Below are 25168 nucleotides of genomic sequence, written 5' to 3'. Positions count from 1 at the left end.
ATTTACAATTTGCTGCATATTAAAATACTGTTTTACAATTTAAAATTAAGGATGTACAATAATTGACGTGCAACTTCTCAGCTTTCAGTAACCGGTGGAATTTTTTCCCGATAGCACAAACCATAGACGCGTAATTACGGTAACATAGTGCGCTTGTGCAAACGTGACATGTGCGATACGCTTGGTGTTAGCGTTAACCTATCGCTCACAACGATAGGTTTCAGGTATACACAGCCTTTGACACACTGTGTGTGCGTGTGTGCGTTCAGTCGTCTGCACAGATGTGTGTCTGAGTGTACTTACCCTGTCCACAAGAAGAGGTCCATTAGTGTTAGTCAGATCTAATGCACCGCTGAACCCCCACCTCGCCTCGTTCTCCACAGCTAATGAATGCAGCTCCACTTTAGAAAAAAGCCACAGTGCACCAATGCTCTTCCATTTTACATGCCAACAAAGAGAGCCATTAGTAATTATTTCTCAAGCCATATTACAATGTTCACTTAAAATAACGCACACGCCTGCTGGTCTGACTCCAAATTAAGTCGTTTTTCATCTGTTAATGACCGGAGGAAGTCAACAGTGTCCTTGAGACTTGGCTGAGGTTGTGTCAACACAGTGGCGCAGGCACAGAGGCACGCTGTGATTTAGGGCTGTGCGCAGTGCATCCATCTACAGATCTTTCCCTTCCACCTCAACTTCTGTTGGTCTCTCCCTTTGATAGTCTGCCCTCTGTCTTTGTCTGCCTCCATCCCTCCGTTTCTCCGTGTGACGCGCTCGTTTCTACACCACGCCGCACTCCGACTGAGTTCAAAAGTGTGGAGAGTTAAGTGCTTGTCAGAGGACGTAACTTCAAAGTTTGCGGAACAACCTTTGAATTATAAGACATTAGATTGAGACGGAGGGGAAAAAAAGGACATGACTTTGTTCTGTTTGAATATTTTTATGAAACACAAAAAACATTTAAATCCGTTAGTGTTCAAAGGTCCCCTATGTGTCCTTTAGGAGGATTAAATAGAAGGAATTATTCACCAATATGTTTGGATTGTATCGTGTAAATACTGTAAGTTATTAATATTATTATTTATTGTGGCCTTAGAATAAGCGTTGCTTATGTATTGAAGGCAAGGGGTTTGCTGTGGGGATGCTACCATCTTGCACTACAGCAGTTTGAAAGAACAAACTAGCTAGAATGTTAATTTGGCGTTTACAAGTGGACTTTTAACAACATTCTCTTAACAAAGAACATTCTCTCTGGTATTTATAGTTCACTGTAGTTTCCTAAAACCATTGGGGAAAGGGAGAGAGGTGAGCGGAGGAGTCACAGGTTGTTACAATCTAAAGTCTCACAATTAGATGTGACTAATTCCTACACACTAGACCTTTAACAGTGGCTGATACACACACAAGAGAGATGTGAAATATAGTTTGTCTATAAGAGCAGCATCAAGAGATGGAAACAGTATCAGCATGAGGTTTATTTATCATTCTGTTCCTTTGTAGTTTTGATTTGTCAGATAAGAAATGTGAATCCTGGCAGGTTAATATTTGAGTATTGTTTTTATTGGCCAACCAGCGAATGATACACTGCCTTCATATAAGATATTCTCTCATAGTTTATTGTAAAAAATACTGTGCACTAAATACTTCAGATCAAAAACTGTTCAGCTGGGCAGTTCAGTGAGTTTAGTTTAACGATGTGAGATGGAAAGTGGAACGTGGCCAAGATTGAGAAACCTGAATCACATTCAGACCCATGCTGCGATGTGCGTTTATTTGTGGAAAGCAACTGCAGGAAGCTGCCCACACACACACACACACACACACACACACACACACACACACACACACACACACACACACACACACACACACACACACACACACACACTGAATGTTTCTTAGCTTTTGTTGTCCCCTCCTTAACATGAACAGACAACACATGCTTTTGAACTCGATGCCAGCCGTGATGCCATCGCAGTGCTACACGTCGTATTTTTGATCTTCAGGACGTGAACATCCTTGTTTCGTGTCTGCTGTGCTCGATACTGGATTGAAAGATCACAGGGGACAGAAACCTCACATCTCATCCTCCGGTCACTGTTGAATTTGAGATAAATAGACAGAGCCCATATAGAGCTGGAAACCATTTGAGATTCCCTGCCAGTCCTGTTATAACCTAGCTCACAGAATAGAGAGTTGGGTCAAGCAGAAAAAAAGTTAAAAAAGCAAAAGGGACTCTTTCCAAATTCCATGCCTGTCTGTCATTTTAATATAGAGTTGGAATAGAACTGAGAGGAAGAGGATGAGACAATGTAATAACTAGTGCTCCATGTTAAGCAAAAATATATAAAATCCATCACTAGACACACACATAATAACCATGCAGCTAATGGATCTGAACATCTACAACCATGTACCCAATGGACTGTATAGTAGCTGTCAGTTATACACTAATGTGTGTTTATTTTACATGAAATGTGACTCTAATTGACAAAAAAATGGCTGTGTTGAAGAAGCGATTGAGACCATGAACTCCTCAGGAAAATGTTGGTCTAAATCTAAATTTTTATATTCAGTCGATTGGGTTAACCCTTACCTTTCATCTCTTCATATTTATTAGAAACACATCTCAACAGTTGATCATGAATTGCTCGGAACTTAAGTCAAAACATGCGAAGATGAACTGCGATAAATTTGGTTGCATTGTTATCCATCCATCCTGTCTTCTACCACTTTATCCTCCACATGAGGGTCACTGGTGCCAATCCCAGGTTGTCAGTCCATCACAGGGACACACAGAGACAAACCATTGGTCAATTTAGAGTGTCCAGTTTACATAATGCCCATATTGCCTGTTTTTGGACTGTGGGAGGCAACTGGAGAACCCAGAGAAACCTGACACGAGACAGACTACACCAGTGCTTCAGCTATACACTAGGTTTTGACCAATTCCTGTTTTTTTCAGCAGTATAAAAAAAACTGTCATTCATGGTGTACATTTTATAAAAATGTTTTTTTGTTTTGCGACAGCTGGCCAGTTCGTTTCCAGCCTTAGCCTCTCTCTGCTGTTCAGCAGAAGCAGAGGCCAGAGGAAAGCAGTCTGTAAAGCTTAGACGAGATAAGGAAGAATGGAAGGTCTCCCCCTGCATCGCTGACATATTGGCATTTGGCTGAACTTCAAATTTTTTTTAGTCAGCACCAACTTCAGGAGTCCTGTACAGGAGAGAAACCAGATAAATGTGAATAAGTCAATTATATTGCCGTCCATGCATCACTCTTTATCTTGACCCCCCCCCCCCCCTTGTGTTCTCTTTCTTTATTTCCTTCAGTCAGAGACGAGCTCTGCACACAAGTATAAAGGAGTCCACTTTGGCAACAGGACAGGGAAGAGAGACGAGGAGACAATGGAGGTGGGACCAGGTCCAGGACAATACTATCCTGAGTTGTGAGTCTCACATATCACATGAATTCAATGAAGTTCACCCATAGGTCAGTGTTGTACAGTGTCATTTTACTGGACTGGACTGGACTGGACATAAAAGTAGATCCAATCTTTCCCTTAAAATGAAGATAAGTAGGATAGAAGTAGCAGTCAACCACCAGGGGGCGACTCCACTATTTGAATGGAAGTCTTTGGGAAAAAATTAGCTTGATTTATTTACATCAGCTAACATTTTTCTGAGGAGCTAATGGTCCCAATCGCTAGTTTTAGCGCTTCTTTAGTAGCATATGATGTTCATTTTTGTAAATGATGTTCATTTAGATCCCATCCCATTTAGAGAAAAACAGACAATAAAGCACGGAACATATTATGAGTAGACCCCAGAGTGATTGACAGCTGGTAACGTTGTCAGCAATGTTGTCGTTTGCCTGTCTCTGCCGTTGCCATTCCCCTGCTTCTTATTCCCCGTGTTAACTAATGAACATGTTTAGTGTGGGATAATTGCAGTCTCTCTTAGTTTCTCCTGGATTCAGTGTGTGAAGCAAAAAAAAGTGCCAGTGAGGCGTCGTAAATTATGAAAATCCTCAGTAAATAAAAGATACCAGAAGATGTTAGCAATGTTCACATCTATTTATTTAAAACATTTTTTGTCTATATTAAAATAACTTTATGTTTCACATTTTGCAAGCTTGTATATTTAGATTATCCTTAACATTTCCAAACCATGATTTAAAATGTGGCAAGAAGTGAATATAACGAAACAATTTAAATTCTATTAATAGATATAGTTGTTGTTCTTTCCCGTTTCTCCCTGTAGGAGTTGCCACAGCGGATCATCTGCCTGATGAATATTGTTCTTGTTTAACAATAAAAATAAAAAACTCTCGACAGTAGAGAAATAAACACCAGACTCTTGCGAGAACGGGTGAACGTCACGTATAATCGTGCACCCTGAGAAATTATTCTTATTTTGGGCCATAATTATGAATTGGAGTAGCAGCATCTCGTGAGAAGGGGCGCTATGCAAATAAAAGTGCCTGCAATCAAAATAGTAAAATAATAAACATGAATTAACATTGTGGTAGATTTTCCTTTTCCATTTACTCAAGCCACAAAGAGGAAGTGTAGCTACATCTAGTTCGTCCTTCTATTTCAGTGGTTTATTTGTTTCCTCCTGTTTACTTTTCAATTCTATTCCATTTTTTGTCTGTTTTTGTTTTCTTCTTGTCTCTCCTGTTTTTGTTTTTGCCAGTATGTGTTTTCTCTTCTCAGACGTTGTCATTGTCTCTCACAGAGTCATCGAAACACACTATGAAAATATCAGCCTTCAAAAGGAACAGAAAGGCAGAGCCGAGCTCAACATCCCTCGCTATCACGAACTGGTGCCCAAGCAAGAGGAGAAGAAGGCAAGTCTGTCTTTGTCTAAGTGCTTGTATTTTTTTTGTTTTTTTTTTTATCTGCGTGTCGATATACATGCCAGGTTTGGCTAAATGATAACTAAAAGATTCAATATTTACTCACGCAAGGCAGACGTCAATTCCTGCCCTTTGGGGACATCGTATTGCACACAGTATGTTCACAATATTGGCACATTATCCGCCATTAAAGTTGATATAGTTAATGTGTCAGCAAAGATCGAGCCACATTATGCAAACGGCAGCATTAACATCGATTTGGAGTCATGTTTCTGTTTCTCTGATGAATGTAAGAGCAATATTCACTCTAATTGGGTTTATGCCTCGGCTCTCGACAAAAAACCCATGAAGAAATAATATGTCTCTGTAACCCGTAAATGCTCCACAATGGTCACAAGGTAACGTTTGAGGTTTCCTTTTGGTGTATAGATGTATCTATAGATTATTTCTGAGCTGCCACACAGTGAAAGTAAAAGAGAAGGCTGAACTAAAGATGTGGGTAATTGCAGGAGTAATAACTCTTTTTTTTAATGCCTCCTTGCCAATTAGTAATTTGATCTTTTTCTTTTAGATCATGGCTTTTAGTGTAACTGTAACACAATTGGCCTTCGTTCTTTTGTGAATGCATGTTGGAATGACTAATAAAGCACCTTGAACTGATCCTTGAAAATAAATCACAGATCAAGGCTGTAGCAGCAGCAGAACCTTCTGAATGTTACATTAAGCAAATATATAGTTTAATAAGAATTTAACTTTACATGTAAAGCATTTGTTTTATTAATTTGGTTAAACAGGGATAGTTTATCATTTGTAGTCCTTGGTCCTAAATCTAAAATTTTAATTAAATGTAATGTGTTTGTTATCATGCTGTTTTTTTTTGTGCAGACCTTGAAAACCATTAGGAATTAGTGTCTTGAAAGTTCTTCAGAAAGTTCATAATGCTGTCTGACGTGTGGGCTTTTATGAAAACAGATATTACCATTTTTTTTTTTACCATTCTGAAAGTATTTTCACGTTTGTTTTTTTCATCTCAAGAGGCAAATTGCGAGGCAGTTCAAACATGAGGTTTTTATCTAATGTCTCCATTCTCAAGGATGTTAGGAGGGGGTGAGAAACTTTGAGAACCAACTTTTAGACATTTATTGATATGTTTTTATATCATAAAATGAGTTATAATATGATAACTCGCTATGTGCAGTGTCTTTTGTATGTCGTGCACAATTTACATGTACAGCCATCATAATAATAACCACATAATGAATAAAGTATTCACGGCATGCACCACTTATGCCCCCACAGTTACTTTGAGGCTTTGAACTCGAAACGTTTTAGCGAAATCACCAAATGATCCTAATTATATTTTGATGTCTTGACTTGTTCCAATATCTTCAGGCGATGGAAGCGTAAACTGTGTATTCCCTACTACACAGTTTAACTGCTCGTGTCCACTTTCCTTTAATGGAGACTGATTCTCTGCACTGTAGGACGTGAAAACACAAAATTGGACAAGGAGTCGGTATGTGCGCCGCGGTTTAAGTTCAGCATCATCGTGCTGCATTTACTTACTAATTAAACATGAAATCACACAACTACCTCCTCCTCCCTTTGTGACTGACTCTGACTCTATCTGCTGGCCCATAGAGGGCAGTAGAATATAAGCTTAAAATGCACATAGCACACACACACACGCACTCACACACACACAGGAGCCGGTTGAGTGGAGTTACTCACCTGAATATGAACTTGAGTGTGCTGGCAGAATAATTCTTTGTGATGCCTTATTTTTTCTGGTCGGTGATGGTGAAGCAGACGACTCTGAAAAATATGCTGAATGTATCCGCGATGTCAATGACTCGCACCTGCACCTGTCTGTCCTCCCGCCCCGTCTCAACGCTTTGCACAGCTGTCTCGTCTCCTCTATTTGTGACCGGGAGTTCATTTACTTGTAGATTATTCATCATGACATTTTTATTGCGTTCTCCTCTACCTCTATTTATAGGATTCTGTATCCGTCTACTAAAATGGGCTGAAATGTTTTGTACTTACTTTAATTTATCCCGCGACTTTAACTTGTGCTGTGTTGCACCCTCGGTCACAACGGCCGCGTCTACACTTATCGCAGTCACCTGCGCTCTCACACATGAGTCATTTATTTAGTGTGAGGACACTTAAGAGGAACACTGTGACTTTTTAGGAGTAAAGTCTTTAAACCACCAGAGACAGTTTGTCTGTAATGGCGTTGACGTGGCAAGAACAAACTATCTCTGTGTTGGAAAGAAAAACAGATGGCGCTGTAATAATTACCTATGGAAATGAAGTTCACTGTCAGTTTACTTTTAATATGCTGCGTGTGAACTCTTATGTTAATCATATTAACACAGACGACGTGTACATCGGCAGCTCGTCGTGTTATTTCTGAAGCGGCACACTGTGTACGAGCGTGTATATATGGATGGAAAAATTCCATACTGGCTGCACAATATGTTCAGATAATTATATCAGGTTATTTCACATTATTTCTGTGAGGTTATATGTGAAGGCCACTACATTGTGAAATAATATTTTGCAAAAAAGGAAGGTGTGAAAGAGGAGTCTAGTGGAATAATAATAATATATCGAAGTGCAAATTCAAAGCAGAAAAAGATATTGTCACACTCAAAGTTACCGCACTGTCAGACAGGCACTAAAGAGACACACTCGCACATATTTTGGCTGTGATTTTTAAAGCAGGCTATTTGTGTTCCCTGTCCCTGCAGTGTCACAGTGTGTGATACTTAAATGCTGTGTTCTTGATTTTATTATTGTGTTCTTCTTTTTGAATTATTTCTCAGTCTCTTTTGTAGAATATGACCAGAATACACAGAAAAAATACAAACTGCCTCTAAGAGCTAAAGTGTCAAGTATTTAGTGTGACCACCCATTACATTACAGCAAGAACCATAATTAATGTCATTGGTGTTTGTCCTACTGTCTCATAGAGGTACCTCACTATATGATAGGTGATACATGGTCCACCATACCAATAATATCACGATACAAGGATTCTGTGCTAATAAGACAATACTATAGCGATACGTCACGATATATTTGTCTATGTGAAGAAAACAAAACATCAGTGAGAAGTTAAAAGTGCAGGATTTCTCTGTTTATTCACAACATGGAGAACAAAGTGCATAAAGTCTATGTATTGAACGTGGAAGGGGCATCTTTTAATGTACAGTAGCTTTCTCTGCTAAAAGTCCGCTAAAAGTAAAACTGTCTGGACGATGATATATCACCAAATTGACATTTCGAACATGAGCCATTTGTTATTTTTGTATATTAATATTTAAAAATATGGTTGAACAATGGTAAAGGTAGCTAATTAATCTTTAATTCTTTTTTATGATGTATTTTACGTGTTTGTCATAGGAGGACATGGTCAAAAGCACAGTTTTGACCATACTTCCTTTTAGTCTGCGTTGAATTATATTTTTAATATTTACATCAACCTTTGGCTCACCTTTTTATTTTTTTTAGCATTTAATGGACTTAATAAATTATTTTGAAAGGAATTATGCGTCCAAATCCAGCTGCACCACATTTTTCATCGGCTGGACACTTCGGGTCTATTAATCCAGGTTTATTCATTAATCCACACTTGAACATAAACAAAAGTAATGCATGACTTTAAACCACTAGCAGATCAACTTTCGCCCACATCACTCCATTCCAAAAATAGCAAAGATGACAGAATACGATGGACACAAATTCATCCTTTTGCGTCCACGAGACAAACACCAGAGCCAGTGGTGGCGTGACTTTTTGCACCTCTCTCTCTCCGCTGCACATTAGCATACTGCAATGTCTGCATGTAACACATGTATCAGGCTCTGAGCACCAGAAAGTTATTAAATTATAAGAAACCATGCTGGAGGAGTCTGTAGTCAATGTTCATGAATAAAGTGTCCTAAGGTAGGTGACACACATTGTGCTCAAATGCTCCCCCTCCTCACCTCCCAGTCCCTTGAAGAGTTTGGCGTAACTGCTTACTTTCTCTCTCCACAGAAATCCATGCTGTTTTACTGCAGACCTTTTAAACCACCTCCAGCCCAGCAACCTCCTGGGTTTACTACAGATAGAAAAATGTCCTGGCTCTGCACCACAGACTGTGTGTGTGTGTGTGTGTGTGTGTGTGTGTGTGTGTGTGTGTGTGTGTGTGTGTGTGTGTGTGTGTGTGTGTGTGTGTGTGTGTGTGTGTGTGTGTGTGTGTGTGTGTGTGTGTGTGTGTGTGTGTGTGTGTGTGTGTTGCTGTCAGCATTTCTGTAAATGGGGAGGTCTGATGTTGTGAGCTAGTTATGCTAGTTAAAGTAATTACTCCGCAGATTGCCGCACTGTCGTGCTGCACCCATTGTGTAGGTTTGGCACCTGTAATGATTGTTGTATGACTATAAAATGACCAAAAGTGTGTGACTTAATTGCACTGGATCAAAAGGGGTTTTCTCATTATGCTGCTTTTATACCATAATCCTCCTTTTTCTCATCAAACATCAATGCAGCCTCCCGTTTATCCTCTTGGTGTCTCATTCAAATGACACCACTGCACGGAAAACGGCGATATTATCAAAGCAAGTTACTGTTTTCTCAATAAAAGTATTACACTTGATTTACTTGTGCATTTCTCTTGTCTTGCTGCCTTGCACCAGGGAGTTCCAGGGCCGGGCCAGTACCACATCAGAAGCCAGTTTGAGAAGCCTGTGAAGTCCAGCGCCTGCGCCTTCCTCTCTCAGACTGAGGTGCAGTACAAAAAGAATTTTGGCGAAGTTGAAAGCAAATTGATTCACTGCTCCATGTGCAGCCGTGTACTATATACAGCTATTCTCCAGCTATTCCTGAACTCTTTGAGTCTATCAGGGAGGCTATTATCAGTTTGCATGTTTTTAAATTGATTCGATATCCGCACACTCAGCAGTGTCAGAGGTTGAGTCACATTCATAGAGTGGAGCTTTTTCTGTATACGTAATATTCTGTCTCTGTGGGAATCAATTCAGTGTGACCAAGTAGGGAAGCTCCAATAAAAGCGTGTCTGTCAGTAACAGACCGTTTTAACTAAATATTTAAACATTTTCGCCATACTTTCTGCGTCTCGTCTCCACGGAGAGTTGTATATGTGATCCTCTCACAGGTGGACGCCCGATAGAGGTCGACTAATATGGATTTTCTTATGGCTAATGCTGATCTTTAAAAAATCAGAGCAGCCAGTGGTCAATATATAAAGCAGATTTTTTTTTTTTTCTCCTCCATCTGATGAAATACGATAGTTTAATAATAAAAACAGATACAGAAAGTTGAAAAACAACACATTCATTGAACAGCACAGATGGTCTAACTCTCCAATCTGCATGTACTGTATTCACTGCAGCACAAAAACAAAGATATAAAGAATGAACTAAAATATTCATACATAAACAGGCAATCACGAAACAAAAAATGTGTGAAAAGTTTTAGTGATTTAGTACCTGTAATGTCTGCGATTCCATTGATACTAAAACGAGGGTCTGCATTGCTCTGGTGTTTGTGCACCATTTTTCTTATTCCGTGCCGTTATTGTCCCAACTGTTATGGACCACAAATGTTTTGGGGCATCTTCCGTCATGGACACGTCATGGTGCATGACAACGTTAGCATCAAGTTGGACCGTAGAAAATTATGCTGCTGACTGGCGAACACGCAAAGTATGAATTGACCTTTAGAAAGCGAAAACCCCCATAATTTGTCTTTGTTTAAAACCCACATCCGCTGTTTTTTCTGTCACTCTGAATCACGACATACATTACTCACGGTGTACAACATGGAAGACAGAAAAACAATTATTGTTTACAATGTTATGATTCTGTATTGATGATAACTTTGCCATATACAGACATGGGCAAATGTCAACAACTATCTTTGATTTAAGTTGAAAGTGACAAAAGTAATTCTTTGCTCCATGCTTAACACAAATCAAGCTTTTGATTTATGATCCAACCTCTGTAACTCTTAATTAGACTTCTGCATCAACAAGTAGTTTGGCCCATTCTTCATGAGCCAACTATAGTTGTACACAAACAACAGACTTTGTGTGTTAAATTTGAAATTTGAACTGTATAAGACACATTTACAATAACATTTGTCTTTGTCTCAATGTCTCAACTATGTACAGATGTTTTTCCAACTCTCTCCTCTCTGGTGACAAAGACGCTGATTCGCCTCCTTCCTGCAACAGCGGTAGTGAAACTACCGTAATAACCACATGTTGGTTTTGTTTTGCAAAAACTCAGCTTTCAGAAACCAGAGGAATTTCTCTGTTAGCACAAACCATCGTGTAATTACGGTAATGCAGAGTGCAACTACTGCATGACTACAACAAAACTAATTCAGCCACTTTACATAATACTCTACTGACAGAGAGATCAATCAGATCACATTGAAAAGATTCCTCAGACATAATCTATACACATATTCAATTTACAGTTTCTCAAAGGAGACTGGATTTTTAATGTGGAATATATATAATATTAAGTTATAGGCGAAGACGCTAAGCCGGGATTTGCTTGTTTAATTGATGTGTGTGGACATGGACATGGAGGATTTCTTCAGACGAGGGCAAAGATGAGTTTATTATTAAGAGGCTCACACTAGAGAAGATGATGAAGGATGTGTAGTCGTGCATCTCAGGAATAGCTGAACTCCTCTGTGGCAGTGGCCGCTCAGCTTCACTCCTGTGAAACTCCTGTGACTGATGTTTTAATTATCACTCTGACAAACGTGTCACACAATGTGTGCTCTTGCTCTCTCTGTCTGTCTCACACACACATAAAAAATTCAGACATCCACCTGCGTAACCTCTGCAGGCAGATATGGACACAAGACATTAACCAGTTCATGCCTAACCATAACCTAATAGGGGTCGTGGGGGACGATTGAGCCAATGCCAGCCACCTTAACTTAACCAGTTCCTCACAAAATGAGGTTCTATGTCATTAGGATCAGGTTTTGGTCACATTGACTGGTCCTGACAAGGTCAGTGTTTATGCCAGAAAAGTTCGTAAAGAGGTAACAAATACAAGCACACACACATAATATGCGTACAGGATTCCTTAATAACATCTGGTACATAAATCATTTTGCTAGTTTCCTAGAGAGAACAACTGATGGAAGATTGTGGCGTCTGTGTGTGTGTGTGTGTCTCTCTCTCTGTGTGTGTGTGTGTATCACAGTTTGCCTTGACCTAATTTCCATGGCCACATGCTGTGTCAGTGCGTCGACCCCGCGACGCCGCGTGTCACAAGTCACCTCTGATGCAGAACTAAGAGCGTCAGCTCCCTTAGATCTTCATTTCCCTGTGGTTCCCTTTTCCATCTGACACCGTTACCCTGTGGAGGGATGGAGAGTAAACGAGGGAAGGGAGTGACAGAAGAACGGATGGAGGGAACGATAGGCGGAACAGCTGGAATCTCCCCCGTTCTCTCCATTCCTACTCCCTTTGACTCCCTAATTTTGAACTATCAAAGCCTCAATGTGACACTTTGTGAAAAGATGCATTTCCCTCGATTCCCATCTCCCTGTTCCACTCGCTCCCCTCCTCCTCCTATTTATTCTGTCTGCATCTTCTTTCATTCAGTTTTATGCTTTCATCATACTTTTCCCCTCACTTCTCTTCTCTGTTCCCATTCGGGTCTTGTTTTTACTCTTTTTTTTATTTATTTGTAAGTAACAGAAAAAGATCCTGAAGTCCATTCACAGATAATAATATTATTGGAATAATAACAATAATAGCTAGATGTAGTTTTCCTGCCATTTTAATGTCAAATTTGCCGGCGCGCAGAAGCAACGCCTTTTGACGTAGAGAAAATCCTTTGACAACTTTTCATTCATTCATTCATTCATATCATTAACTTGTCTAGAACATATGGACCAAGAACATGAGAACAACAAAAGTACCCAATTTGGTTAAAATCGGAACAACTATGTGCGACTTTGACACAATTTTGGCCACTTTCTCTAGTGTCAAAAGTTGACGGTAGAAATAATGAAAAATTTAGTATTTAACGCAATTTTGACCACTTTCTCTAGTGTCAAAAGTTGACGGTAGAAATAATGAAAAATTTAGCATTTAATGCAATTTTGGCCACTTTCTCTTGCGTCAAAAATGACACTCACCAAATTTCGTTCCGATCGACGACTTTTTTCTGACCATGACCTGACTTCTGGGGGCGCTATCGAGCCCTGGAGTTACGAACGGGTTTGTGCCCTATTCCACTATCGCTGGCCCTGGCACATTTGTGCTTGGGCCTTAATAATAATGTAAAATGTGATATTGTTTTTTGCACATGACACATCTTGTCATTCATTAGCTGTTGAGTACTAAACACAGCAACCCTGAGCTCAAATATGCATATCAAGGATGTGGGTGGGAAACATGAAACTGAAGTGCAATCGCGGGGCAAATAGAATTAATGAAAAACATATCATATAATAAATTACATCTGAAATAGAGAGTTTGGAGCAAGAAGAGCACGAGGGCACTTCACGCTAATTATGCTGCTCGTTTTCTCTGTGGTCTCATTAATCCACTTGAACAGACGGCAAGTCATTGTGTCACTGCGATGCCCGCAGAGGCGTCTCGCGGGTTCTTTTTCAAGTTTTTAAAAGTGTTTGTTTGAGATATTGTTTTGAAAACTTTAACCCAAGGAAGAAAATCGTCCACCTTCATTATAGATTCAGCATCAGTGTGAAGTAACATGAAAGCTCATGTAGTCAATTTTGTGAAAGAGAGAGAGAGAGAGAGAAAAAAACGTGTAAGACTTAATAAAAGCCAGTAGTACGAGTGGGACTGACAGATGGTTGAGAACCTCAGCTCTAAAACTGACTTTAAATGAACACAGCTTGTTTTGGCCTTGAAACAGCATGTCCTGTCGTTCCCGCTCCTCGCATTTCTTCTTCTCAGATGCTCTCCAACGCTAACACTCCCTCCCTTTCCTCTCTACACGTCCTCCTGCAGCGACGCCTCTTCACTCCTTCTTCTCCTCTTTGCCTAAAAGCTCAATAATTCAACTGTGCATCGCTAGCACAGTCTTTATTATCCCCGGAAAGGCATTTTCTTCCACAGGCTGGATCTTGTTTATACTGGAAGTGGCAATCAGTGATTGGCATGCTTCTTATATTTAAGTTTATTCTTAGCGGCTTGTGAGTGGACGCAGCATTAATATGATCGTGCTCATATCTGCGGTAATCAAGTCCTTTTTATTCATCTTATGTGTTTGATAGCAACCAACTAAGTGGCTCACTTATATAAAGTTCCAGAAATATAAAGTTCCATAGGAAAAACACAGTTCACCCACAGTCCTTTTGAAGGAAAGTGCAACTTTTCTGCTTCAGGCTCTTGATTGTCTGCGCTGTTATAACAGGGGCTATCAGATAAACACATTTTGTTCCCATGGGAGTGAAGCTGCCGAGCAGTTACTGTGCCGAATCAGCTCTGATATCAGCAAAACATTCAAAGAAAATTACATACCTGATTGTGTGCATCATTATCTGTGGGTTTAATGTGCTGTTTTACCACATCTCATTTTTTTTCTGTGCTCCTTGTCACACCTTTCTCCTTTCTGTATGCAATTTGCTTTTTTTTTTTTTAACTCTCAAACATTTTACTCTTTCTTGCTTCTTTTTTCCTTCTTGATTTCTCTTTTCAGTTTGCATTTTTTGTTGTTGTGCCAATTGCACCATGTGTAAAGGAATATAACACTTGAATATATATCAAAAGCAGATCAAAGCTAGGCCAAGTATACAGCTGGGCAAATAACAACTGTTCACTACATATATATATACGTATACGTATAATGTCTCTGTGTTGCACAAGCATCACCTTTTTATTACTTCATTTTCTTCACATAAAAGGTTTAAAACCACAATCAACTTTCACTCTGGAGGAAAAAAAAACACACAAGATAATAATATTATCGAGGGGGAACATTTATTTCGGTGGGCATCACACAGCTCGTAAGGACAATGTCGAGGAGAACCCGACATAACCCACATTTTAAATAAAAACACAACTGTGGCTCCGTTTTCTTTTCTTTTTTTGATCCATCGTTAATTAGTTTTTTCAGGTGCAGTGAGACAGCACGCTTACATCCTTTATGTACTCTGTGCTCGGTCAATGTATTTGATCTCTGCTTGTTATCTGTGACAGTGAGGCACAGCGCTCCGTCATTTTTTCCCCTTCCCCTTCCTGTGGATAAAGCAAATATTCACAGCGGGATGTGTTGTTGTGCTCCAGATGGGAATTGAGTGGAGAAAATAATTGGATTATTTGTTGTTCTAAAACAGCGCTGATCTCAGTCGGATCGACTGAAAGTGCCAATTTTGTTTCTATATGACGCTTGTTACTGTATGGACTTTTTCCTCTGACTCTAGTCTTCTCATCTCCCCCTATGTTAGAGATTTACCTCTGTGAAAGAATTGTCGCCCCCTGTTGGTGTATATAATGACCCACGCTGTGCACTGGAGCTGCTGAAGAGGTCGACGGGAGTGAAAAGAAGCCCATTTGGCATCACCGCTGTGCGCTTCACACCTGACAACAGAAAATGCTCCACACCAGGTCAGGATTTGTGTGTTTGTGTGTGTGGAGGCTGTGCTCTGTGATGTCTGTCTTTGATTTACGCAGTATGACAAAAGCAGACTAGTTTTCTCTTTGCGTCAGCTGTCGTTGTCCTGAAGATGAAAATGTTGTTGCTGTGCACTAAGCAACAACATTGCATACTAACCCTTTATTAGTAATCATTAAGCACGTATTAACACCTTATTCTACCTCTACCATAAGGGGTTAATATGTGCTTAATATTTACTATTAAAGGGCTAGTATGCTACTTATATGCATGTTTGTAAGCACCGAGTTAATGGTGAATATGTGTTCCCTTATATAAAGTTTTACCATAGATTTGTCCATTTGAAGATTACATACTTTCCTGAAAGGAAATTGACTATTTCAGATGATTAAAAACAACAATGCATAATAATCTGTCCGTCTCTGTCCAGGACCAGGCTCCTATAATGTGTCCGAGCATGGTTTAGCCCAGGAGAGTTTTAAAAAGGCCTTTTTAGAGCGAAGCAGGAAGGGAGGGTTTGGCTCCAGTACTCAGCGCACCTCCTTGTTTCACAGCAAGACAGCAACACAGGCCCCAAGTCCAGGACACTACGAGGTAGGCCATTCCCGCCATTACACATAACAAGTTCACATATCCTGCTTACAGTACAACGCTTGTGTGTGTGTGACTGCGGCACATTTGTGTTCAGACTGAAAAGAAGACAGAGGAGAACTACAAACAGCAAAACACAGCCGCCTTCAAATCAGCCACAGAACGTCTGCCATTATCACTGCTCGCTAAAGTAAGTCCTTTTTTGTCTCCCGTTTTTTTCACTACGCTCCGTCTTTGTCCTACTCTTTTCCATTCAGACACACACAAGTTTCTTTTGTAAAGCTGTACAACAGCACAACAGAAATGACATGACAGGTTTTTATGTTCAGAAATGGGCCATCGCAACAGCAGCAGCAGCATTGTATAACCCACGATAATGGCAAGGGTCCTGTTTTCCAGCAGTTTGACTTTAATTTTGCTGTAGAAAAAAGGTCAGAGTTTACCAAATCATTAGTTCTTGTTCCTCTCGCACATGACTTATGTTGTATTCACACCAGCCCTTCTATTTCTAATCCTTGTTCGTTTGCTCAGAAAGTGCGGTTTGTTTGGGGAGGTGTGCATGCGCAACCAAAATCTGGTTTGCCTAAAACAGAGGTGCAGGAAGCAGAATACAACGTGGGGCAAAACGTGGGTACAAAGCAGGGCATTGTGGGTAAACACAACCAAAACATATGCATGTGTAGAACGATAGCAAAACTGCCATTGAACATTTCCATCGTCACTTACCTCCTCTCCTTCACTTCAGGATGAGAATAGTAAATGTAGACATACTGTAGATATTAACCATTTTATTATTTTACTGTTTTACTTTCACATTTTTATTGTTGCTTTACCTTAAGTTGACTTGACATACCTGACTTTATTATGTCATGGTATATATGCTTCAGTTTAGCTTTATAACTATGACCTGATAATTACTGAAACATTCACATTATCTTCGAAGACAATAAGAAAGATTACAACATTGTAAAATATTGTCTTTTTCACAATTCACCTGCATTTCATTCTTGTTTTGTTTTTGTTTTTTTATCCTCAGGCAGTTTTTTCTTTATGTTTGCCACTGAAGTTTTGTGTTTGTGGGCCGTGAGCCTGTTACAGCCAGTATTGTTGGCCTGTGGGGTGTCTGCCTGTCGTGAGATGACAACATCATACATAGCTCTGTGAATTTTGGCAATTCTCCTTTACTTCTCGAGCTCTTGATTTGTTGTGGCATTCATAAATGCGATATACTGTTAAAACCATTATCTTTACACTTGCTCATTACACCTTGTGTTACTCGATGTCAACAAATGAAGTAACAGCATCGGCGGAGCTGCATTTGAAAATAATGTCAATGTTTGCATAGTGAGAGTTTTTTTCTTTTGCCCTCAATGACAAAGGAAGGTGTTTACTTGCATATAAATAATGTGCTAATGAAGAAACACACACATGCAGCTGGGTGTGAGACGAAGTGATTGAATTTAAGCAACAAGAGAAAATGTAGGAGGAAAAATAATGCATTATTAATATGAATTTCTCACCAAAGTGTACATTGTGCTTCAGCATTTTAATATTCAACTTAGACAATTTGTATTTTCAACTATCGCCCCCACTGGGTACCAGCTGGTGTTTACGCTGATTTACTCCAAAGGTCCAAAGTGCCAGGGCAAAGGTCTGCGGTAGTGAGCAAACTGCTGCTTTATTGAAGGTATTGAGGGAAATTCAGCTCTTATAGAAGATGGCAGGAAACTGCAGATGCACAGCATGAGGTTCATCCTCCGAGGGTGAGTTTGTGATGTTGGATATTGCCCCCTGTAAATCTGATGATAAGACCTCTGACTCAACATATCATATCTTAGCTTTAATCAACTTTTTTCATAAGATGCTCAAAAAAAAAGACAAATTATAACTTGTCTCACATGATTGAAATTGGTCTAATCAACATGATTTTTAAGAAAAGACTGCAGCTTTTGACACTTTGTCTAATAAATCACCTTTTAAATCTATGAGAGAATCAAAGTTAATGATTAAATCGTAATAATTAGCTGTCATTTTGTCGTTTGCAAATATTGCTTTTAATAATCCTACTATGGCAAAGGGGAGCTTTTAGTCGTCGTAGTAGTTGCTTTAATGTCATTATATTGAGCACAAGGCAAAAACAGTCCACAAATAATGAGTGCAATAACACTTGAAGGTGTGTGTGTGTGTGTGTGTGTGTGTGTGTGTGTGTGTGTGTGTGTGTGTGTGTGTGTGTGTGTGTGTGTGTGTGTGTGTGTGTGTGTGTGTGTGTGTGTGTGTGTGTGTGTGTGTGTGTGTGTGTGTGTGTGTGTGTGTGTGTGTGTGTTGAGGGTGCCAATTTTCTCCGTCTTGTAAACTTTCTGTGATATTTTGCTGACACAGCTCGAGATGCTTTCACACTTTTCTCATTTCTCTCTACCTTTCGTCCAACTGGGGGAGTCTCTTGTATAATAATATGGAACTCCGGGTGAATACAGGAGATATAAAACCAGCAGGAAATCTTCAGGTGATGCAATGGAAGTCCACTGCATCAATATTCAGCGTTAAAACGCAGCGGTGCACACACAGAGATCAGTGTCATTCGAGTGAAGGACAAACCATTTCATGCTCCGTTCGCCTCCTGCTGTATATCAAAGAACATGGTTGTTGTTGTTGTCCTCTGGCATCTTGTGCAGTCTCTTGTTTCTGCTCCAGTCATATTTCTTACGGCACTTTGCATAAATGTACTCACAGGTTTGTTTGGATTTATACATTTACAGTTTTTTTTTATGCCACGTTGTCAATCACGTTTTATTACGTGCCACAAATGAACTTGTAAGCAAGTGTGATGGGACTCATTAGGAGACGGAGAACGATCCATTAAGGACTCGGGTGCTGATCGCCTCTGTAATAGTCTCCACCTCATATATCTGTCTGCGCTGTTTGCCATTTTTTATGACAAATGTGCCATGTAGTTTTCTGTCAGGCTGCAGTATATTGTGCTGATAGATGAGCTGGCTCACTCACAATCCTCAGTGCGCTAACTCCTAATGCGCACACCACAAAACTTGACAACCGCGCCACAGCTACACAACACCGTCCAACGCCATGTCAGGGTAATACATCTGGATGTGAGGCGGTGCGTTTGAAATGACCAGTGGTGGATTTTCATTTCATGCCGGACACACAGGGCGATTAAATATTTAACATCAGCTTTAACTTGGTTCAGTTCCCAGCAGCAGTACTTCCAGCTTCGCTTGTGTGTTCCCACAAACATAATTGGCAGTGTTTGCAGGTGGGGGAGCAATCGGGGGGGTTGAGGTGAAAAGAAGTGGCTTGTGGCTCCACATGCCACTGAGGTAATACATGCCTGTCTGCAGCCCACCCCGGGCAAACAGCAGGGTTATCCGTGACGAGGACTGCGGCGTGCAAGGTTTCAGACTTTTCAAAGTGGGAGAAAATAAGAAAAAACTGCCGACACACACACACACACAGGCTTGAATACAATCAACTGCTTATTTGACTCTACTTTAGAGGAACAATATTACCTCCATATTTCCCTCTGTGCCTCACTCGCTCTTTTCTCCTCTGAGTAGGACCTACGAGTGCTCAAAGGAAAAGATCTGAGTTCACTTATAATGGCTCCATACAGAGCCGTCTTTATGGCCAGTTAATGAAAAATCACCCGGGGACGTCTTTGCTGAAACAGTTTGCCACATGCCGCGCTGCAGCCTATGCTGTATCCCTGGTAACGGTCACCCACTGGGATGGATATTAAAAGAGTCTAATCAGGAAACAATCATGATTATGGGAAGGGAGTGAGAGAGGGGGAATAAAGGCAGAAAATACGCCTTTATGATCTGTTTTATCTTCAGGAGTTTATGTCCTCCGTCTTGGGCAGAAGAGGTCGACATATTGCCGGGCGAATCAAGTCACACTTCGTTTCAGTTTGAAATCTGGAAAATATATAAAAGACGTTTATTACTTTTTCCCCATCCTCTGATATGCTTAACCCTTAAAATGTCACGTATGATCGTTTACAATAACTATTCTAATGAATATTAGTTCAGTGAGTCTCTGAAGCCGTGTCGTGAAGACTGTCCAGAGAAATGGTGGTGGTGGACATCGCATGATTCATTTAGGGGTTGATATCTTTTGTTGTGCCTTTTTTTCAAGGCAAATCTAAATCAAATCCATCACTTTTTCTTTCTTTTTTTTATGCTACGGCAGGACGTCTGGATCTGATAGGATTTGATTACCTGCCTGAACCAGGAAGAGTCAGACATTTGGACGTATCTAAAAGGGTGGATGGTTATGAATTGAGCATCAAACAATCGAATAACAGTTCGGTGTTCCTGTAGTGCACTCCAGTATACTTTTTCTTGATCTTTATTTAAATGTCTTGTCTTTAAATGTTGTTTTTGTATAGCTTATCCTCCCACACCCCCCCCCCCCACACTCTCTCCTACTTCCCTCTTTCTGTGAAACTCTTCCTGATAATGACCTCTGTGGTTCGGTGGTTATAGGATACCCTTAGGCAGCCCTAGCAGAGAATAAGTGCAGAATTTAATTTGGACTTATGTTTTACCCCGAGGCAGAGGAATTCCTGTCTCTTTTATAGATCAATGAAACGACGGGACGTTTTGTCTGTCTGTCACTTTTTTTTTTTTTTTTTTCCTAATGTGTCATGAGTCTGTCGCCAATTTTGCGCCACTGTCAATGAGTGCAGAAGATTAATAGACAGGATGGATGGCTGCTTCACCTTAACCATTCTGATAGATGTTGTTACTCTGAGTGAGTGTGAAGGGATGCTGGCGTCAAGAGCACTGGTTCAATAATGAGGTGTTAGCCTGAGGTGTGCTCTTACTTGTTAGTACAACAGATGTCCAACGCTGAAACTGCCAAAAAACTTAAGCCATATTAAATGTGTAATATTGGTCACAGTTAAGCGGATATAGTTTCCTCAGTGAAGTAGCATCCCTTTGTGAGGTTGGATCAAACATAATCGTGTCACAGATGGTATTACCCCTGTAGTGAACACTTTTAATTGAGCATTAAACTCACAATTTGACCATAAAGAAGAATACATATTAATTAAGATTTAGATTTACATCTTAGATATAAGCAAACACATTGCTTTTCTCTGTCCATGACATTTTATTCCCCCAATAGCTAAAAACTAAAGGTGCATCATAATACAGGTGTGAATGACGAGTTATTTCATGCTAAAAATGATATTTGTACTGTACTAAATGATCTGTTTGCTAGCAACATTATTTATTTTTAATGTAAAACTATAGTCAGTGCACCAAAACGGCACTACACTACATTTTTACCATATAATAATAATATTAGCAGTATCTAAAGGTGACTTATGTGCATTGCTTTGCGTTTAAAACATTGTTATTACATATTTTGACTGTGATTTGGAAACCATAATCGTCAATAACATCAACACATGCAGAATCATTTCCACTTTTATCCCGACACAATGGCCAAATATTTGACAATATTCATGCAAGCTCGGGCTGTTTCCGTTTGCTCAGTGCGAGTCATTTTGAAACTCATGTAAACAAACAATAGCGCTCGCTGCCAGCAAAACAAATTTCACTTTATCTGCGCTAATATCTGCCGCGCTGACAATCAACAACACCACATAATTCTCCCTCAGTGTAAACTGGCTCGATGGAATCAGACAGACGATATTAAAATGTGTTTTTCATTACATGTGTCGATGACAGTGGTCGGCAGGAGGAGTCATACTAATAATAACGCAGTGGTGTGAGCAGTAATAATGGAAACAAATAGACGAGGAGGCTTCACAACTGGAGACGTTTTCCATCCTTCACTCCTGCTGTTGTCAGAGGAAATTCAGACTTTAAAGATTATTTATAGCTACTCATAGTACACTTGCATAGACATATGTCTCTGCAAATTGACACGTTTAGGATTACAGTGATGTGGTGTAATGGTCTGTGTTAGGTGGTGGGAATGAGCCGTGTGGAGACCACTTTGTCTTCTCCTTACTACCCGGTCGTGACCCATAAGAATTTGATCTCCTCCTCTTTTGAAGCCGTTGCCATATAGACATTTTTAAAAGGGGAAGTTTAGAGGTGTCGCCTGCATCCAGGTTGCCTATTGGATAGGGCTGCAATGATTACTGAAGTGATTGGAGTAACTAGATTACAAAAATTCCTAGGGGGAAAAACTCTGCCTCGAGTATTCGTATAATTCCTAGCTCGCGCGGCCTGTTCAGCGCAGGGCGCAAGGCAGAAAATGTCCAAAGTGTGGGACCATTTCACGCTTAAACAAGAAGCCAACGAGGTGCAGTGTAACCACTGCAAACTACAACTGGCGTACAACAACAGCACGGCCTCAATGATTCAGCATCTGAGCCGAAAGCATCCACACGCTAACATAAACGTTGATGATAGCTGTCATATTATATATTATATTATTTTAAAAACCAGAAGACTACGTCCATTTTTTTTCCCATATATGGACTGTTGTCACAAGGTTTCAAATGGCATTAAAAGAAAAGCATATTATGTAAGTTTGATATTGTACTTGTGGTCCAGCAAAACAAGGAAACTCAGTGAAAAGTGGGGAAAAATACAATTTAACTCCCAGAGTGAGATGCTATAGCTGTCTTGAGGGAGACAAAAATAAAGAGAGAGGAGGCAAAAAAAAGGGTGGGAGGCAGTGAAGGAGAGAGGAAGAGAGAGAGCCGATATGTATAAAAAGTGTAATTATCTATTCTAATAGCTTTGGTTGAGATAATTAAACTGTTTGCTAAACAGCTGTAAACTCCCTCCCCGATCCATTGCTCTTTAAAATGAACGATGAATGATAAAAAGTCCAGAAGGTTAAATTATACGAGGATAAGACGATGATGACGATGGCGATGAAGGAATGAAAAAACAAAGGACAGGCAGAAAGAAAGAAAGTGCAGCTGACGACAGAGACAGAAAAACCTTAATGCAGACAAAGAATAAGAAGCAGAGAGACATTTCTGTCTGGGCCTTCAGATGATAAATAAATAAACGTCACATGAGTCAAACAGAGTGTGACAGTCGCATTGAAGCTAATGCCATGGGCAAGATTCTCTCGAAAATATCTGGGAATGGCAAAGTATGCTCAGGCCCAAGGTTTTGTCACTTATTGACTTTTTTGTCTCCCATGTTTCATTGCATTTTGTATGATTTATCCGCGGACAGCTAATGGGCGCGTCATGGCGCCGCCTCTATTCATGGGAGACAACAGAGAAGACGAGTGATGAGAGAGAGAGAGAAAGGAAGAAAGAAAGAAAGAAAAACAGGAAAATGGAGTTATGGATTTGATATGGATTTTGCTGTCAGCTGTCAGGGTAATGATGATGATGCTTGTCCCTGTGAGAATTCACAATTCTCAAGTGGCATGCTCTAAATGTACTCATTAACAAATAAATAAATAAATAAGTAAACATATATATGCATGTAACCATTTTTAATGTGTGTTGCAATTAAGTGATCGAATGAGAAGTAGTGCTGAGTGGCACTTGTACCTTGAGGCGTCAGATGGTAACTCTCCCATCATGCACTGCACAACAGAGTCCCGGGCAATTCATAGATGTGATGGTTTGGAAAGGTTTTGAAGAAGAGGTGGAGGAGTGGGGGCAGAACAGAGTAGTGGTGCTGTCATATCCACTTGCTGTATTGACAGGTCTTTCTGACAAGAGCTTTTTGCTCCTTTCTTTCTGTCTCTCTGTTTATCCCTCACCTCGCCCACTCTCTAATTTGCTCTGGGCTATGAAAGGGGGGAAAAAAAGAGAAAGAAAAATGAAAATGTCATGCAATTGCATTGATTTTGTGCTCATGAGTCAGTCAGATTGCCAAAAGTGAAGCCGTGGCTGTGTGTGTGTGTGTGTCTATGTCTAAGTAAGTGGTGAAGTTTTCTGCCTCAGCTGTAAAGGAACAGTAAAATATGGCTTTGATATGTTTAACTCGGGCACATTTTTAGTCCACAAGCACACACCTTGTCCTCAGGTGTTCAGACTGGCCCACTTTAATAATAGATCTACTCAGAAGCCGCAACATGGTACTGCATTAATAGGATTTTTATCAATCTGAAGCGTTATCGTGGACATATGTTTTTATGTCACATATCGAGAATGTGTGGCCTTAAGTTGAGCTAGGCTCGCCTTTGATTCAAAAGCCTTACCAAGATTAAAAAAACGAGTTTAAAATGAGTCGATATTCATAATTATTGTGATAAAATGTCTGACAACTTCAGACCAACTTTTGTTCCTGAGTGAAAAATGAACATAGAACAGCAACTATTATGTTATTAAACACAGAACTCTTTTATATATCTAAGGCAAAACAATCAAGAGCAATGATGAATGACATCGATATTCTATTCATGCTGGATCACCCCGCTTTTACTTTGTTTTGTTGTTGTTTTTCTTTGCAACATTTCTTTGATTTTGCACCAACTGAGAAAATTCTATCACTATAAATATTGGTAAAAATATTAGGGGTGGTGAAAAGAAATTAGAAAAGATTTATTGGACAATTAAAAGAAAACATGTTTCCCCTCCAGAATCACTGTATTTCTACCAGCTTGATAAACAACAATCGCTAAAAGAAACGTTGCCAATTTACCTCAAACGTCTCTGACGTTTTTCACTTTGAAGCATTTTAATTTGAAAGACTGTTCCATTTTATTTTCTCCCAGCACTACCTCAGTGAACAATGAGCTAATACAACACTTTATTTCCTACTTGACATACTGCTTGTATGTATTGTGTTATTAACAGGGGCAGATAAATATAGTAGTTATTTAAAAAAACATACTCTTAATAAGCCGTGTTTCCACCGAGTGGAACGGTTCACTTTGGTGCGGTACTGTGCACAATTGTTTGCGGTTTCCATTAGGAATAGTACCAAAATAAGCAGCGCAACTGTTTAATTTTTTTGGCACCCTTCCCTTGGGTACCAGAGTATAATTGAAGTCAATTCTCACACAAAGCTTGACTTGGTGTTTGTCTCAACAAATCTATCATTCACTGTAGGTTCAAAGAGGCAAAGAAAATTGCAATAAATGATAATGTTGAATTACACCGCTTGTACAAATCA

The 25168-nt window shown here is 39.8% G+C and overlaps 1 protein-coding gene across 1 annotated transcript in view; it reads left to right on the top strand.

The window, feature by feature from the left end:
• stpg2 (sperm-tail PG-rich repeat containing 2) overlaps positions 1-25168 on the top strand; it is a gene marked incomplete at both ends in the record, with an annotated part of 52954 nt that overhangs the window by 3165 nt on the left and 24621 nt on the right. The window contains 6 exons of the mRNA XM_083905139.1: positions 3330-3445; positions 4737-4848; positions 9543-9632; positions 15319-15478; positions 15916-16079; positions 16174-16266. Of these exons, the coding sequence (XP_083761265.1) occupies positions 3330-3445; positions 4737-4848; positions 9543-9632; positions 15319-15478; positions 15916-16079; positions 16174-16266 (735 nt within the window). The remainder of the gene's footprint in view (positions 1-3329; positions 3446-4736; positions 4849-9542; positions 9633-15318; positions 15479-15915; positions 16080-16173; positions 16267-25168) is intronic.

This window comes from Microchirus variegatus, assembly GCF_963457635.1.
Source record: "Microchirus variegatus genome assembly, chromosome: 18".
Lineage (NCBI taxonomy): Eukaryota > Metazoa > Chordata > Actinopteri > Pleuronectiformes > Soleidae > Microchirus > Microchirus variegatus.
This window is presented reverse-complemented; position numbering and strand designations above follow the sequence as displayed.